The sequence below is a fragment of the Periplaneta americana genome, chromosome 15 (assembly GCF_040183065.1).
Source record: "Periplaneta americana isolate PAMFEO1 chromosome 15, P.americana_PAMFEO1_priV1, whole genome shotgun sequence".
Lineage (NCBI taxonomy): Eukaryota > Metazoa > Arthropoda > Insecta > Blattodea > Blattidae > Periplaneta > Periplaneta americana.
In genome coordinates, this window is record NC_091131.1 from 85951233 (window position 1) to 85970750 (window position 19518).

Genomic DNA, 19518 nt, shown 5'->3' on the forward strand with positions numbered 1-19518 from the left:
TATAAGGAAAATCATAAGCAATACAGGGAAAATCAGAATGGATGCAAGGAAGGTCAGAAGAAATGCAAAGAAAATCAGAAGAAATACAAAGAAAATCAGAAGAAATACAAAGAAAATCAGAAGAAATACAAAGAAAATCAGAAGAAATACAAAGAAAATCAGAAGAAATACAAAGAAAATCAGAAGAAATACAAAGAAAATCAGAGGAAATGCAAGGAAAATCGTAGGCTATGCAAGGAAAATCAGTGGGGATGCAAGGAAAATCAGAGAAGGCGCAAGAATATGAGAAGAGGTACTAGGAAAATAAGAAGGAAGACTAGGAAAATGAAAAGGAGACGAGGAAAATTAAAAGAAATGCAGGAAAATATAAAGAGAGGGAAATGGAAAGAGAGAGGGAAATGGAAAAAGAGAGGGAAATGGAAAGAAACAAGGAAAATAGAAAGACCGACAAGGAAGTATAAAGAGAGGAAAATGAAAAGAGAGACGGTGAAATGTGAAGACAGAAAAATAACAAATTTAAGAAAATACGATGAGAAAGAATTGAAAAATAAAATTACAATTAAAACGAAGATAGGAGGAGAAAAGGAAAAAAGACGGAGTAGGAAAGGAATGGGGAGAGAAGACGCAAGAAAGAAAAAAGACAAGGACATAAGCATGAAGAATAAGACAAAAAAGTGAAGAAGAAGAAGAAGAAGAAGAAGAAGAAGGACAGCAATGGAAAAGAGAAGAAAATGCAAAGGGGGAATGAGAGAGGGAGAGCGACTATAACAAAGTCATTTTAGTTACCGTACCTTGAAATGCTCTCTAATATCCCTTATAGACAGATTATTCAACGAAGCAAAGATAAAATGAGAGTATTAGAGAAAATCGAAGTGCTCAGAGGAAACGTAACGGTACACCTGTACTGCACGTCATGGCATTTCTTTTCTCTGCCACACATCTAAGTACAAATTTCGACGAGTTTTCATACACAAATGTACTGGAGCAAAATACTCCAGGGCACTGACGCTTCCCATGTCAATATTCTACAGTTTTCATAATATACAGTACTTCAGCGCCATCTCTATCACCGGTTTGCATGACAACGGAAACATTGCACTGCGTAGTTCCCATAAATCAGTCTCTATGAGGAGATTACAGAAATGAATGTATCACCAAGCAATTCACAGAGTTTTCACGTAGGCTAGGCTATCGTACAATGAACTGAAATATGTACTTACCACAAGTGAATGAGTCGGGACTCGAGAGTCGATCCCTCCGATTAGTAATGTTTCAATAAAATTCTGACTGCATCAATTTTATTTCTCCAGTCTAACGCAAGAGATCACTCATTACTGGTTTTCGTCAAATCAATTCTATGTTATTCCCTGCAGTTTTATATCTAAGCGTGTAATGACAATACTGCAAAGCGAACTGTGACTGGCAATGTAATCTGTAGTCTCAAGGGGAATGAACACGAAGCTCTTGATTGCGCAATCACCAAATAGTGAACAACAGATCACGTCTCATGCTTTTTACATCATCGCGAGAGCACTACACATTTTAATAAGCGCGCTATTATTTAATTTTAATTGAATCAGGTTTTCATTGTTACTATCATTCGTTGAATTTCATCTCCTTTTTACATTATCGGGTCAGGAAACATATTTATCTATTCTGATCTACAGAGTAGTTCTATCGTTTATTTGGACTAACACTATCTCCGTTATCATTATTATTATTATTATTATCATTATCATTATCATTATCATTATTATTATTATTATTATTATTATTATTATTATTATTATTATTATTATTATTATTGCATGTATGATTTGAGGCTTTCTCGGCGTTGGTTCGCTAATATGTTTTCGCGGGATATCAGCCGAGTCAGGGATATCTTAACTCGGCTGATATCCCGCGAAAACATATTAGCGATTATTATTGCAGCCTTCCAGAATTAGTTCTTTAAAAATAATTTTATTTGCGATTTTATTTTTTTCGAAATTTATAATTGACTATTACACTTTTACTACGTCATACTACTTTTGACCAGTAAAAGGGTACGAAAGGACGTCTTTCAACCAATCATGGCTGCTTAACGCACAATTTTATCATTTCCCTAGCATTTATTTAATTTTATCACTTTCATAGCATTTGTTTGTTTTTATCACTACCCTAGCATTTGTTTCTTTGTTTGCCAATATTTCAAATTGCAAATTATTTACTGTACTATAAAACGTGCTTTGCGATCGTCATTTTTTTTTACAGTAAAGACAGTCAACTGAAAATGGCGGCTCCGTTCACACTTTTTGGTGAAGCTAACATTAGTGAAATAGAATGTTAGTAATTCAATTAATATTTTATTGTATTAGAGTAGGCCTACTTTATTTCTTGTAATCTTTCTATACTTTGTTGTAATCGTGTAATAGTAAATTAATTTCCACTCGAGTTTTGGTTTTCTCTATATAAATCAAAACCTCTAGTAAGATTACTGTTGATAAACAGGTCCATTTCAATTCTTACATTTTTTACTTGGTTATTTAATGATTCTGTATCAACTTTGAAGTAATTTCGTGTCGATGAAATTGGTGATAGCGAGATGAGGGCAAGAATTCGCCATAAATTACCTGACATTTGCCTTACGGTTAGGGAAAACCTCGGAAAAAACCCAACCAGGTAGTCAGCCCAAGCGGAAATCTAACGTGCGTCCCAGTGTAACTCCTGATCGGCAGGCAAGTGCCTTAAACGACTGAACTAAGCCGGTGGCTTTCTTATATTTTCCATTCAGAATTTTATCTACGAGTAACTTTTGAAAATAATGTTACCGATAACAAAATTATGGTATGTTTTCCACATTACTACGAGTAGTAATAATGAATCAGTTTTTTCTAATCTAAAAAACAATAGGCCTATAACCAAAAAACAATACAACCAAACAAGCACAGAAGAAATATAGGCCTATCGTATTCTTATGAGCACATTATTTCCGCTAAAAACATAAATATTATATTTTTCATAGCATTTTTATTAATACTGAATGACCAATATCGAGATTTTGATCACTTTTCTATTTTGGGCAGGGCAGTAATTGAATCCCAAAAATCGGAACAATCCAGATATTTCAGACTACACGGCAACCCTGTGTTAACATGACATTCAAACCACCTACGAGTAACGCTTCATTGCCGTATCATAATAGGTCTACTTCCAACATTGAAAGTCCCGTTTCCTCGATAACTCTAGCCAACGCTTAAAATATTTATGTAACTAACAGCCTATTTAAAGTTCTGAATTCCACAAACATTTTGCTAATAAGCTGCATTGCCAATCTACTGTAGATCATACAAACAAACAGTTTTCGTTTACGATAAATATGGGAATTTAAATCATGATCGCTTTAATCACTTTCTGTTTTTGAATCTCATTAGCAAAATTTTCAATTAAACGGGGATAATAATTGTGTTATTGTATTTCAAATGCAACAGCAACCGTGCACTGCATAGTAACGTTACTCACCGTAAAGCCGATACCCACTGTGGCAGAGAAAGTTCCCGTTTGGAATTTCCCCGTGTCGAATTGTACCAACAAAGAAGTTTTTCCAACACCGCTGTCTCCCAACAAGATTGTCTGTAACAAAGAAAAAAAATGTCAACAACATGACGCACTATTGTCCATTACACGTTTCGCAACTTGAGTTCTAAATCATAACGTCTATAGTTTATTTTATTGAACAGTTATTCGAAAGACGTAAATCAATTAAATAAATAGTTTACTAAGTACCCAAATTAGACAATAAACTTTCCTCTCCACAAAACACAAAGTCATTGAGTCCTAGGTAATTCCATCAAGCGCAGACATTATCGTTATCGATACATAAAAAGTACCGAACTGGTGACTGATTTAATAGTTCGTTTTGAGAAGAATGGTGTGATCATGAGAAGGAAGTGAATTGAGAGACGAAGAAATACACTCAGGGACAAAAAAAACCGGACACTTTAATATTTGCTGGTATTTTGCAAAACATTATCTTCTCATACAATATTATGGTAGCCATCTGTTGTTATGGAGACGTGTATACATTGTTGATTGTTTTTTGTTTTATAAACAAGCCATTACAACCAAATATTCCAATTTTGCTTTCGGAGTCTCAGCTATAACAATTTTGTCTCAACCATTTTGTGCTTCATTATCGTTATCATTCTTATTTCTTTATTTTTACATTTTTTGAGTTTAAGTGGGGTTGTAACATTTGTCTTAAAACAAGATGCGACCTGAAGATGTGGCTCGAGGTGTAGCCCTTTACGATGATGGACGCAGTGTACGTTACATTGCAAATGCTATGAATATAGCTAGAAGCACAACCCATGATGCCATAAAACGGTATAGAGAGACCCTAGAATATACCAGAAGACCAGGTTCGGGTCGTCCAAGAGCTACAAATCCAAATGAAGACAGGTATATGGTGTTGAGAGTTCTTAGGGAGCGCAACCTGCCAGCTACTAGGGCGGCCCATCAATTTGTTAACATGCATGGACGCCCAATTTCGGTCAAAACAGTTAGAAGGAGGTTGAAAGCAAGTGGACTGATATCAAGTAGACCTGCAGCTGGTCCCAGACTTCTCATGCATCGAGTTGAACGACTGCGTTTTGCAAATGATCACAGGGATTGGAGAAATGGACAGTGGATCTGTGTTCTGTTCACCGATGAGTCCCGTTTCAATCTGTGCTCACCTGATGGACGTGAAAGAGTTTGGAGAAGGAGGGGAGAACGATTTTCACAGTGTTGCATTTCCGAAAATGTGCCGAATGGAGGTGGTGGAGTGATGGTTTGGGCAGGAGTGTGTACGGATGCTCGTACAGAGTTGGTTTTTGTTGAAAATGGAAGACTAACAGCTGATAGGTATATAAATGAATGTTTGGCTGATCATGTTGTGCCATTTGGCCAATTTGTAGGCGATAATTTTGTTTTAATGCATGATAATGCACGGCCGCATATTGTCCGTGCTGTCGGAGATTATCTCCAAGAAGTGGGAATCCATGTTCTTCCATGGCCAGCAAGGAGTCCAGACATGAACCCAATTGAACACATGTGGGACATGCTGGGACGGCGTGTTAAGAATAGACGATAGAGACCAGAATCGTTAGAAGAGTTGAGGCGAGTACTTGGCGAAGAATGGGAACTTATTCCTCAAGAAGACATTGCTAACCAAATTGAGAGCATGCCAAGACGTATGGATGCAGTTATTCAAGCCAGAGGGGGTAATACCCGTTACTAAAAAGAGTTTTTAATGTTTAAGGCACCATAAAATGAAAAAAAAAAACAATTAGACCAAATGATGCCATAGTTATACACCCTTTGTAATTTTTTGTAAATTTTCTCATCAGAGATTTTTTTTTTTTAAATGTTGTCGTATAAGGTGCTAAATGAAACATTATTTTGTTTAAATGGGTTTTGTTTCATTTTGAAATAATTGGCAACAAAATACAAGCAAATATAGAAGTGTCCGGTTTTTTTTTGTCCCTGAGTGTATTATGAACTCTGCTGCTAATACTGTATCTAAGAGAAAAATACGGAGTGGAAATAATATACAGTGTATCCGCAGAAACATTTCGGGGTTATAAACTGCTATAATTCTGTCATTAATTTTATTGGGTTATTTTACGACACTGTATCAACAACTAGGTTATTTAGCGTCTAAATGAAATGAAGGTGATAATTTCGGTGAAATGAGTCCGGGGTCCAGCACCGAAAGTTACCCAGTATTTGCTGATATTGGGTTGAGGGAAAACCCCGGAAAAAACCTCAACCAGGTAACTTGCCCCGACCAGGATTCGAAACCGGGCCACCTGGTTTCGCGGCCAGACGCGCTGACCGTTATTCCACAGGTGTGGACTTCTGTCATTAAAATTTTTACGAAATTCATACCGGTGTCATTAGAAATAACAGCTCAAACAATTTCAGGAAATGCGTAATTAATAATTGTTGATTATGTCTGTGCAGAGTACTGCCTGCTGAACATGTTGCCACGTCTCTCACGCCAGAATATCAACAAATTTAAGCATGCATTTTTATTTAATTTCACAAAAACTTAGTAGAACACACAAAATATATTTATTTAAACTAATATTAACTCTTTGCTAGATATAGCTACTGAGTAATTGTTTTCGTAATTTTACTAACGATATAAGCAGTATAATGCAAATAAAATAAGAAAATAAATATTTTTTCTGGGAAAACTATCAAGTTTTGACCTTATGTTGTATGAACATTTTTTGATCCTGTAGACCGTCCCCGACGACTGTGAAAAGGGCCCCTTACACTCTGTATATACATATCACATATACATTTATATGTATACATACATAATTGTGATCAGGGCTGTTATTTATTCATTTATTTACGTCTGTAAAACGTCCTGCTACAATTGCAGTCACTCGGCAAAATAATTAGATATTAGACGTACATTTTATAAAAGAAACTGGAGTTACTGAACTCGTAGCCTAGCAGGAAATCATACTGTTTCTTTGTCCCTCAGAGAAATAAATTATGTCTAAGTTACGACGTTTATATAGTCTTATTAACAAAATCATACCATGGGGAAATTAAGAAAGACTTGGAATATTATTCATGGCAACTTCGCGACATCTCATAAAACGTAGAAAGAGTTTTTTTGTTGCCTAGTTACCATATTGAAAATAAGGGAATAGGAGGCAACAGTGTAAAATCATTCTGTCAGATTCGAATCCTTCACAGTGGCATTGGTTTTAACGTTTCTAGTTACAAATAAAGTAACTTGTGTTCCTGGTAAAACGAAGAGGAATTAGAAGTTCAATCAGATTGTAATGCAGGCAATAGATTAATAAAAGTCCTTGAGGACAGTGGGAAAGTGCGGCAGCGTCGCGGTTAAAGCGTAACGCTGCAAGCCGGAAGCTCGCGGGTTTTATTCCCGATGGGTTTTCGATTCTTCGTCGGAACGTGAAGACTAATTTCCCTTTTTTAGGAACTGTGTTCCTTTTGTGGTGATGAAGCCCTTGTGATCTCTGAAGGAAACTATTCCCAGATTTATACAGGGTGTAAGGGGTATAAGTGTCATTATTTAACTGATGATTATTTATGTCACACGGAAGAAAAAATGTCCTTACAATTTTTTTATAATTGCAATATTTAACGAAGTATTACAGTTTACAATATTAGACGTTTTGCAAAGTTGCTGGATAGGGGGGAGTGAGTTTATAAGTACAGCTGTAAAAAAAAAAAAAAAGTGGCCGCACTCGTGAACAGCGAATATTTTCTAAGTCCACTTCGGGTCACGGCGATGTTACACGATGCTTGTGCTTTTAGAAGCAGTTCCGGAACTATGGAATCGTTCCATATCTGCGCCTCGTAGACCAGCGGTAGAGAGCTCGCTTCAGGATTTGAAGGTTGTGAGTTCGGGCCTGTTTCAAGTATCATTTTATTTTTTAATCGTTCTTTAGAGATATAAATACTGCATTATTCAAATTATTATTCATATTCTGTTATCGTTCTTTATCGATATGAATAATATTCAAGTTATTTAATTTCATCGTTCCTTTAGTGATATAATATATAATATTCAAGTTATAATTTGTTATATTCTGTTATCATTCTTTAGCGAAGTGAATAATATTCAAATTATCATTTATATTCTGTTATCGTTCAATAGCGATATAAATAATATTCAAATTATCATTTGTATTCTGTTATCGTTCGTTAGCGATATAAATAATATTCAAATTATCATTTGTATTCTGTTATCGTTCATTAGCGATATAAATTATATTCAAATTATCATTTGTATTCTGTTATCGTTCATTAGCGATATAAATTATATTCAAATTATCATTTGTATTCTGTTACCGTTCGTTAGCGATATAAATAATATTCAAATTATCTTTTGTATTCTGTTAGTGTTCATTAGCGATATAAATAATATTCAAATTATCATTTGTATTCTGTTATCGTTCGTTAGCGATATAAATAATACTATTCAAATTATCATTTGTGTTCTGTTATCGTTCGTTAGCGATATAAATAATATTCAAATTATCATTTGTATTCTGTTATCGTTCGTTAGCAATATAAATAATATTCAAATTATCATTTGTATTCTGTTATCGTTCGTTAGCGATATAAATAATATTCAAATTATCATTTGTATTCTGTTATCGTTCATTAGCGATATAAATAATATTCAAATTATCAGTTGTATTCTGTTATCGTTCGTTAGCGATATAAATAATATTCAAATTACCATTTGTATTCTGTTATCGTTCATTAGCGATATAAATAATATTCAAATTATCATTTGTATTCTGTTATCGTTCATTAGCGATATAAATAATATTCAAATTATCATTTGTATTATGTTATCGTTCGTTAGCGATACAAATAATATTCAAATTATCATTTGTATTCTGTTATCGTTCATTAGCGATACAAATAATATTCAAATTATCATTTGTATTCTGTTATCGTTCGTTAGCGATATAAATAATATTCAAATTATCATTTGTATTCTGTTATCGTTCGTTAGCGATATAAGTAATATAAATTTAATGTTAGGTTTAGAATAATACAGCTGCCTAATACGAGTGTTAGTTCTTTCTTCTTATACTGTTATATTATTACATTATACTATCCCGTAACATAATAAATTGGAAAGGTGTCACGAGGATTTGAGCCTCATTCGTTGAAATTTAAATTCCGAATTTCGCGACGTCCGACGTTTCTACGTTCTTCCGACTGAGCTGTCATTTAGCTGGTATTAACGTAATTCAGCGCATTGTCAGAAACACTACAACTGAACATTCATTTCAATTATATTCTGAATATTTAATAATGATATAAATGGTTACGTTTATGACAATAATATTTGTAGTTGTAATACCAACTGCAACAGCAGCAGTGTTAACAGCAGCAATGATTAAGGACGTATTGCGTGGATACAGTTCAATACAGATTTTTCGAAAACAAATTACGACACTGAGGTCGAGATTATAAAATAATTATATTCTTCTTAACTCTGTGGACTTTATGTATGAGAATGATATAGTTATTAATAAGACTCTAACAAGTATTTATATTATTATTTCTTAATTGAAGAATATATATTTTTAGTATAATGAATGTTTTGCTGTTATTTTAAGACCTAGGTAGAGGCTAATACTCTGAGGAAACCACGACGCCATTTCTGCCTGCGATTTTGACTGACATGGCTCCACAAAGAGATGCAGGAACGAATGAAAGTACCTATAATATGGGCTGTGGTTCATCTTGGGTTTTTCGGCATCCGAGGCAGGTAGGCGTTTCAACGTTTCAGAAAGGACAGCCCGGAGATGAGTGCAGAATTATCAACCTCGGCAATTTTTGGCCGAAAAGCTGGGAGTGGTAGAAGAAAAATTTCAACACCACAACAGGACGCCAGATTAGTGGCGGAGGTTGAAAGGAATCCCTTTCATACCGCTGCTACTTTGAAGGCAGTTGTTAATTTCCCTGGCCACGACCAGACCGTGAGAAATCGTTTAAAGGCCGCCGATTTGAGATCTCGACGTGTCATTTCTAGGGAAGTTCATAAGGAAGAGCATATAGAGGGGCGTTTAGTCTTTGCAGTGGGAAATGGTGATCGGGATTGGAAAAGCGTAATCTTTTCTGATGAAGTCACCTTTTCTACTACAAAGGAAGGACCCACTCTTGTATATCGTCCTCCTGGTACCCGATTCGACCACAGATACGCTGCCATGCGTGACCGCAGTGGTAGAGTATCTGTGTCGTGTTGGAATTCTTCGATTTTTAGCAGGATAATCATCCAGTCCACAGACCTCAATTGATTCGGGCCTGGTTTGCGAGGAGACAGGATATTGAATTGATAGACTGGCCTCGTTGCTCTCCGGACTTTAACCCTTTAGAGAATATGTGGGCACAAGTAAAGAAGCATATGAGGGAAAATTGGCCCAATCCTCCTCCAAGACGCCCTGATGATTTGTGGAAGCTCGTCCATGGTCCCTGGGATGCAGTGATTGAGAACAGTCGGTATTTGAAAACACTAGTCGATCCCATGCCCACTCGACTGCAAGATGGTGATCGAGATGGGAGGAAGATGGACTAAATATTGAATCGTGGCTTTTTTTTTTTTAACTTTTAATTGTTTTAATTTTTTAAGGCAGACGCCTGTAAGTTTGTTTTGTTTATGCACGAAAGATATTTTTGTTAAGAATATAATCTTTCTTTCCATTCGCAGCCATAATGTCATAATGAATAATGACACAGTCATGGCATAATACATTCATGAACCTGATGTTAATTACTAAAACAGTCGTAAAAGAAACAGAAACAAATATATATTTTCTCTCTCTCCTAAAAAAAGCATAAAAGCACTAGGTTGGGTTCGAACGCACAACTTTACGAACACTTGCCCGAAACGCTACCATTACGCTACAGATTAACACGGAAAAACTTACATTCTGACTGTAGATATCAGGCCAAGTGGTCCAACAACATGTAACATCACCTGTCTCCGAATTGTAGCGGAGATACCCGAAGGGAACTTTGTGTCTAGAGAGCGGCCACTTTTTCTTTTGACAACTGTACACAGTACAGCTCAAGCGGGTGCAGACATACCGGTACAGATGCTCTGTTCTAATGCAGGAGCGGACTATGATAATAGGCCTACTGTTGTTTACATAAAACGAGCAAGTACAAACTTTCAATCTCATTAATAGAACATTATGGTAAATTTACATGTTATGTAATAATATTGCTCCATTTTTATTGTATGTCTAAAAAATAAACAATAATGGTTTTCTGCCCAAAATCACACGACATTTTTTCTAATGCAAAAATTTAATCTCTCCCGCTTCCATAAAGCAGTATCATTTTTAAACAAATTTCTGGTTGTGTGATTTTCGAAACGGAGTAAGAGACTCCTAGTTTCTAAAAATCATTGAGAAATTGCTATAAAATTTCGCTAATTCTTCGAGTTCTTTGAGGAAAACTTTGACGGTACATCCTTCTTGTCTCACTTGAATTACGACGACTTTCTCCAAAAATTAATAACACATTGTATTCCTAAACTGTAAATGCCATTGTAAGCTGTTTATTGAATACCCTGTACTGAACTGTTATCCGCTCGACAGTATACCTATGAACAGGGAGCTTCAATTCAGCTGACTCGTACTCGCGTCTGTGCGAAGTACTGCCTGCTGAACACGTTGCCACGTCTCTCACGCCAGAATATTAACAAATTTAAGCATGCATTTTTACTTAATTTCACGAAAACGTAATAGAACACACAAATATTTATTTAAAATAATATTAACTCTTTGCTAGATTTATCTACTGATGCAATTGTTTTCGTAATTTTACTAACGATATAAGCAGTGTAACGCAAATAAAATAAGAAATTTTTTTTTCTGGGAAAACTATCAAGTTTTGACCCTATTTGTATGGACTTTTTTTATTCTGTAGATTGTTCCCGACGACTGTGACAAGGACGGAACTTATACCGCTTACCCGCTGTGTGTAAAGAGAGAAAACGGCGATAAAATGGAGGGAGATACAAAATGAGTTGTTCTTACAGAAGAAAGAGAGAAAACGTCCACTACGTCTACTATGCGCAACAATAATAATAGGCCTAATAATAATAATAATAATAATAATAATAATAATAATAATAATAATAATAATAATAATAATGTGACGATGAAGACTGTCAATGACTGACAATTTTTTTTTTATTGATTCTGGTTCACGTTAACACTTTGTTTAAAAAACTTAAAATTATTTAACGACGCGTTTAAAGTGTTAAAATGTACCTTAGACAGATGGCTCGTTTCGACGCCGGTCCTGCCTTCAGTGTCCTACGAACTACTGACACTGAAGATGACGCAGCACTGGCGTCGAAACGGGCCGTCTAAGGTACATAACCTTTTTTTTTTTTAAATTTTAACACTTTTAACGTGTCGTTAAACAATTGTAAGTCAATTATTTTTAATTTTATTATTTTCGTAGAATCTATAAATTTCTTTTCAATGTCACAATTTGAATTCAGAGAAGTTTGACGAATCACACTGTTCCTCCATTAACAGCGCGGTTCATAAACATATTTGAATATGAAGAAAATAGGAAGTACATTTTGTTTATATTTAATCACAACGCAGCATTGTACATATGAAGAAAATCTACTATATATGCTGATTTTAGAGGACAACCAATATTGTATAATTTATTATGCGTTATTTTGTCAAATGAGATGGTTGCCGATGAATTCAATACAACTTTAGCTAAATAAAGAAAGTGTAGGACCTATGCCTCTGAGTAATTCGGTCCTTCATCGAGTAGGTTATTTTACGACCCTTTATCAACAGCTTAGGTTATTTAGCGTCTGAATGAGATGAAGGTGATAATGCCGGTTGAATGAGTCCGGGGTCCAGCACCGAAAATTACCCAGCATTTGCTCATCTTGGGTTGAGGGAAAACCCCGGAAAAAACCTCAACCAGGTAACTTGCCTCGACCGGGAATCGAACCCGGGCCACCTGGTTTCGCGGTCAGTCCTTCATCGAAGTACTGTAAGATCAAATTCCATTTTCGGCCAGTTTTCTAGATTTTATTATTGTACTGTATTAGTTGGGACTCGCATGCAAGCGAAAATAACATAAATTGAGAAAAATTACATCTCTATTTTCAGTGAGCCTCTTCTGCCTCTATATTAAAATAACAGAAGTGGACAAAGATTATGCTACGGTTATATTTTCAAGTGAGTTCCATCTAATAATATGATAAAAGGTCTACCTAATTATGTATTTAGCCTATTAAAATAACAGAAATAGACGAGGATTATGTTCGTTATATTTTATAGCGAGACTTGCCTAAACCTATACTAAAATAACAAGAGGACTAGATTATGTTTCTGTAATATTTTCCAGCGATTCTTACCTATATCTACATTAAATTACAGAAATGGATGAGAATAATTATGTTTCTGTTTCTTCCATAACTTATAGTAAGCTTTCTTTAAGTTACATCTAATCACTTAGGGTACTATTCATAGACATTTCACTAGCCCGCGCTACGAGCATGCTAAACAGGATTCATATCATATCATATATCGCTAACACTGGTTTATGAATACGAAAAATGTTAGTTCGCTTATCATCCGCCGAAAGCCCGCGCTAAGAATGTCTATGAATAGGGCCCTTATAGACTACTCAGATAGTGATGGAATGTAGGAAATTACCAATTCTGAAAAGTATATTTGAATAAAAAGTTATTAGTAAATATGAACTCAAAATAACTTTTCCTTGGATACCAAGAGTCGTAATGTCATACTTTAAGGATATCCTTACATACAGTATATTAATAAACCTTAAAATTACTTACCCTATAATGTGGAATTTTCTTTATTTGAGGCTAATTTCCAGGAAATACAAAAAACTAACCTTGTGAAACAGTATAATAACTAGTGAATGTGCGTGCAGTCCAATATCGTTCTAAACCCTATTCGATCAAGCGGAAGGGAGAGACTGTGGATAAGAGAACTGAACTATGTTGTTTCCAAGAAACAGCAGCGCCACTCTCCTCATAGGTAGATCCTATCCTACTGACGTGAGTCATAGGAGTTCTCTCTCTCTCTCTCTCTCTCTCTCTCTCTCTCTCTCTCTACTCGTGGACAAAATAATTATTGTAGAACATAGGCGTACTGATATAAGTTATAAATCGAGTATTGTTTTTGTTCTGAATCGCATTTCGCAAATGCCCTATTACTTCACATAACCGCCTCATTTACTGAAAAGAGACTGTTTATAACTTAAAAGATCGTCGTCAAAGTTAGCTATACTTACTGATATAAGCTTAGAGAAAATAAAGTTATGACTTTATCCCCGCGGTGACTATGTGTTCTAAACCATCAATTTGACGCAAGCAGTACGCGTTCGAGTCTCAGTCAAGCCACATGTAACACTTATGGCGGACAAGATGGAAGTTTCTGTTTTTCTCGAGGTTCTGCCGTTTTCTCAAATTGGGCATCAATAACATTCTATGATACAGAACGCGAGGAGGGGGCTGATCCAAGGACTAGCGGGGTTGCTTGCTTCGAAACCTGTATACATAAAACTCTTAATGCAGTCAGCTGGTGTGGGTTGGGAATTCGTCTAACTCGGGGTCACGGTAATGGATCTCTCAGATGGACGTAGGATTAGGGTTCGCTCCGCTTCTTTAGGGTCAATAATAATAATAATAATAATAATAATAATAATAATAATAATAATAATAATACGATAAGTGCACCTTTTAATAAAATAAATATATATCATAAAACCAATGACTAGTAATCTCTCTCCCCAATATTAAACACTATCGGGATGTTACTCGCCAGATGGCATTGGTGCATCGGATAATTGGGATGTGCGCAGTGGAAGACTTACAGAATAAACAGTGTGAATTTATAATAACAAATATAATTAACAAATAATAAATAACAAATACATAAATGATTTGATGAAACAAACATGAATGTATGAGGTTAAATAAAGAAAAATAATACGCTAAATAGATGGCGCTATGGACGATATGCCAGTGATGCGGGCTCTGTCGGCGAGATGGTGAACGAGGTGATCCGCTGATGCGTCGAGCTCGGCTCAAATAATAGCCCATTACTGTGGCGTAACGGTTAACACGTCTGACCGTGAAACGAGTGGGTCGGGTTTCAAACCGTGGTTGGGACGAATTACATAGTTGGGATTTTTTTCCGGTGTTTTTCCTCAACCAATTGAAGCAGAATTTCTGGGTAACTTTCGGCGTCGGACCTCGGACTCAATTCGCCATCATGTAATTCACATATCATCTACAGCCTATGACAGCCCAGGTTAAGTTCACGGTGCAGCGTGCTGTACTTGTACAAGAGCGCAGCTGTTCGGCTACAAATATCATTCATAGACCGGAATTGGTAAGCACAATAAGCCTCAGGCTGCATTGTAAGGCTTCGTGTCCCTCTTCCGTACAACAATAATACCACATCTTTCTGCGGTATAAAATATACTTTATTATGCTGCATATCTTTACGTACAGTAGGATTATGTATGGGTGCGATCATTTGTCGACAAGACCATAGCTTTACAATGCTGCATATCTTTACATGAAAGTGCTATTACCTGTCGACAAATGCATAGCATTACTAAGCTGCATCTCTTTAAGGAGAAGTAGGCCTATACATGCGTGGTGCGACAAATGAAACCAGAATAATACAAGGATATCGGAAAGACAAGGAGAATAAGGGGAATAAAAAGAGAACAAGGCAAAGGCAAGGGGGACAAGAGGAATATAAGGAAAGCAAGGAGACTGCAAAGAGAAAAGAGGAAAGAAAAGGAGAACAAGGAAAATATATCAGAACAAAGAGAACAAAGAAAAACACGAGGAGAACATGGAGAATATAAGGAGAAAAAGAGGACTAGAAAGATGACATGGGAAAGGCAAGGAGAACAAGTGAAAGACGAGAACATGGAGAATAGAATAAGAACAAAAGGAACACAAGGTGAACAATTTCCAAATCACCCCCTCTCACATACCAGGAGAAATATGTAGTTGTACGCCAAAACACAATTAGACAATAAGCCAAATGGATTCAAAGTCACATCCGAGCGAAGTCTCAAAGCACGAGTCTCGATCACTAACCCCACATCTCGCCGGCGGTCAATAATCACAGAAGACCTTTTCCACAGTCACTACTGTATTACAGGACTTGTCTGAGACTGAACTAGCTCCCCCTAGGTGAGAAGTTGTTAACTGATTGAGCAATAGCTACACTCATTTTCGACATAATTACAAAATGAGTTTACATACAGTATATACGAATGGACGCTCTGAATCCAGAGCCACTGAAACGCAGAATGAAATCGGAGTGCAAGTTAATCGCCGGGCATGTTCAGTCAGTGTGAACTATGATTAGCGCCCTATTAGCTACTTCCAAACACAGGAGAGACAAATTAACAGCTTAACAAATTACAGACCCCACATCTCACATCATCCCCACCGAACAATAAGCTGCGAATGCTTTCAAAATAAATAAAAACGCAAGGATTATTAGACCGTGGACATAGGCTAATGATTTTCGACTGATATCTGCAAATAATGCTCAACACATAAATACTGATCTCATTATCAGTACCAGGTTAATTAACTTGTTACGCTTAATGAAGCGAGATATTTTGGTCCAGCGGTGGCGCACATCAAAGAGAGATAGTCACACACATGCGCTAAGACAATATTAATATAGGTACTCTGTTACGCGTGTAAACAATTAAATTATTAAAAGCCTGATTTGGTTAAAACTTGGCTATTTTCGATATAGAGTCCAGATAAGAAAACAGGACTATACCCCATAAAATATGGAAACAACTGACCGGTATCTTAGTACAAGCTGGTTCCTGTCTCAAGATTATGAGTAGGGCTAGGATTTTGATGACCTATAAATCATGAAAAAATATCCTAAAAACAATGCCTTTATGACCTAAAAATCTTTCAAAAATGCTCTTAAAAATGCCTTAAAAATTGATCTTACATAATTGGCTTAGTAGGAAAAGAGGTTTTGTACTACTTAATATTTAGACTAGTAATTAAATTAAATTTTACATAATTTTTTCTAAGTAGTACACTTTAATTAATTATTTTACCTGATGTAGTTTCCAAGTATGATAGTTCATCTCTGCGTCGGCATGTGGACGTGAGGTCAGCAGTCAGCTGGTCGGTCTTAGCCCTTCATGGGCTGTAGCGCCATGGATTTACTTTACTTTTAGTTTCCATGTAGTCAACACATGGCTACTCTTATCCGAAATTAGCAGGTATAGAGGAGTGTATATTGAAGGGGTGGTTGGACTGATCCATTACATGGGGTGTACTACGGTAAAATGGCAATATTTGTGTAGAAAAACGATTAAATATTATAAAAAATAATGGGTATTAATGGACAAAATATGTAAAGAAAATATCAAAGGAAATAAACATTATTTTACATTAATAATGGGAATTTATGACCAAAATTAAATGAAAATGCCTAAAAAATGACCGAATAAAACAAAAGATGCTCTTATGAGTTGAAACAGGCAAAAAATGCAAAAAAAAATGCCCTAAAAATATGTCTTAAACACTCAGTTTATCACAGGACATATAAACACTAAAGCAGCTATGTTTCTGGCTTACTAGAAAAAAGATGAAATTTCATCAAAATTCTAGCCCTAATTATGAGTAAAGTCTACAAGTCTTACCGTTAACCCATCTTATCTCCTGTCAATCTTAACAGAAAGTGGAGGTAAACAAATGTAACAGGTACAAAACTCTCCCATATTCATAGTTTTCTCCCAAGGTTCACCGCAAACCCAGCATTCTCCAATCTTCCCTACTTTACTCCTTCCTCTTAGTCTCCGTATGCGATCCATATACCTCAATGTTGCCTATCATCTGATATCTTCTTTTCTCGAACTTTTTTTCCCCCATTCACCATTTCTTCTAGTACATCCTTCAGTAGGAAGTTTCTTCTTAGCCAGTTACCTAAGCAATTTCTTTACCTCTTCCTGATCAGTTCCAGCATTATTCTTTCTTCACCTATACTTTCTACCTAGTACAGCTTCATTTCTCATACTGTCTGTACATTTCACAAGCTTCATTCTTTTTCATAACCATATTTCAAATGCCTCCAGTCTTTTCTCTCCACTTCGTCGTAATGTCCTTGTTTCTGATCCATACAATTCCATAATCCACACAAAGCACTGCACTAGTATCTTCCTTAGTTCCTTTTCCAGAGGTCCACAGAAGATGCCCCCTTTTCCTATTAAAAGCTTCTTTTACCATTTGGCAGGTGAATGGTTGATTTTAAGGATCGTACATCTCTCACAGCACAGTTGAGGGACGGTAAATTGCGCATACATACTGTTCCTAACACAATGCCATTTAGTCTTCATAGAAAAGTGGAACGATGCACAACGCGCTTTTTCAATTAAAGCTCTTATACGAACAACGACAGTTTTGAGGCTATTAGGCGTGAACTTCGTTAGGCTATTTTAATTTATGATGCCATGATCTCGACCTATCTGTTCACGTGAGTTGCATTTTCATCCATACGAAATCCAAGTGGTACATCAATTAAAACATTGCGATATTCTCACCGAATATAGGGTGTTTTGTGAGGAGAATTTACATCGCACGGATGAAGATGATTTTATTGACTTTTGTGGATGTCTAACAAAGCACATTTCCACCTCAGTGGTAGTCAGTTAAAGAACGTTTTCAAGAAATAAATGGCGGACTATATACTTTATGATCTGGCATACTTATGTAATTTTGAAAAAAATATTCTTGAGTCAATAACCAACTATTTATAATCGTTCATTTCTCTCGGATCCTGGTTCCTCTAGGCCTGTATAGTAATTTAATGCTGTATTCTTCAGGGTTGAAATCTGTTTAATATTGCCAAACAGTGAATGTCCTCCTGTTAATATCCTAATTTGTTTTCAGTTGCATTGAAAACACATATTGGTTGTTTGAAGTTCCTACAATATTGTGAAATTTATTACACAAATTTTAATGCCAAATGAACACTTTATGGAAAGCATACGAGATTAGTGAACAATTTAATATTGAAATTGTAATCCGAAATCGCTTTCATCATATCGCAATGAGTAGCTTAAGCGTCTGTATTACCCCTGAAACATCAGTTTCGTATAAAATAGAATCAGATAGGTGGAAATTGGTGTGCCACAAATTATGGCCTTTTATTAGAAACATCGTCCAGGAAAGCCTTTGACATGTAATGAGGGAAGAATTATACTAAACGTGTTTTATAAATTCGCTGAGAGATACCCTGAAGCCACGACTAATGATATCGCCGCAGCCGAATAGATTCCCAAACGTCCGAATTGATACCCAGTTATGGAAGTTTCCCGTATGGGTGACGTACGAGTTGATTCCCAGTTTTTGAATGGAGTCTGCATACATTTTATCCGAGTTGATTCCCAAATTTTTCTTCCCATTTAATACAGACTTAAGACTGTCTGTTTACAAGGAACCAACTACTACACGCAGTTTCTTTGTAAACAGGTATGGTTAAAAATGTGTCACATAATCAAAACGGCTAATTGCTCCGTTGTGTCAGATTTGTGAATAAAATTAACTAAACGACTAAAAATGATTATTTAATGTTGGGGAGGAACTTCCAACCCATAAGCTTTAAATCAAAACGGCTAATTCAAATTCAAATTCAAATTAATTTACATTTTACATTTTAAATGAATACATATGAATAGATACCCGAAATGAGCATATGCTCGTGCTCGGGTACAGTCCAGTAGTCTACATAAATTTTACAGAGATCAAATAATAATGTTGATGATAGAAATAATAGTAACAACAACAACAACAACAACAACAACAACAATAATAATAATAATAATAATAATAATAATAATAATAATAATAAAATAATCGTGACAGAAAAGATACAAAGATTGTAATACAAAATAATTCATTAA

General features: G+C 35.7%; 1 protein-coding gene across 6 annotated transcripts in view; it reads right to left on the bottom strand.

Moving 5' to 3' along the window:
- Positions 1-19518, bottom strand: part of Rab26 (RAS oncogene family member Rab26) — a 344828-nt gene that overhangs the window by 217424 nt on the left and 107886 nt on the right. For 5 of the 6 annotated variants that reach the window (XM_069847790.1, XM_069847794.1, XM_069847791.1 and 2 more), the window contains one exon: positions 3502-3612. In XM_069847790.1, the coding sequence (XP_069703891.1) occupies positions 3502-3612 (111 nt within the window). Of the gene's footprint in view, positions 1-3501; positions 3613-13381; positions 13512-19518 lie in introns of those variants that run through there. The other variant, XM_069847797.1, reaches the window with a different exon arrangement.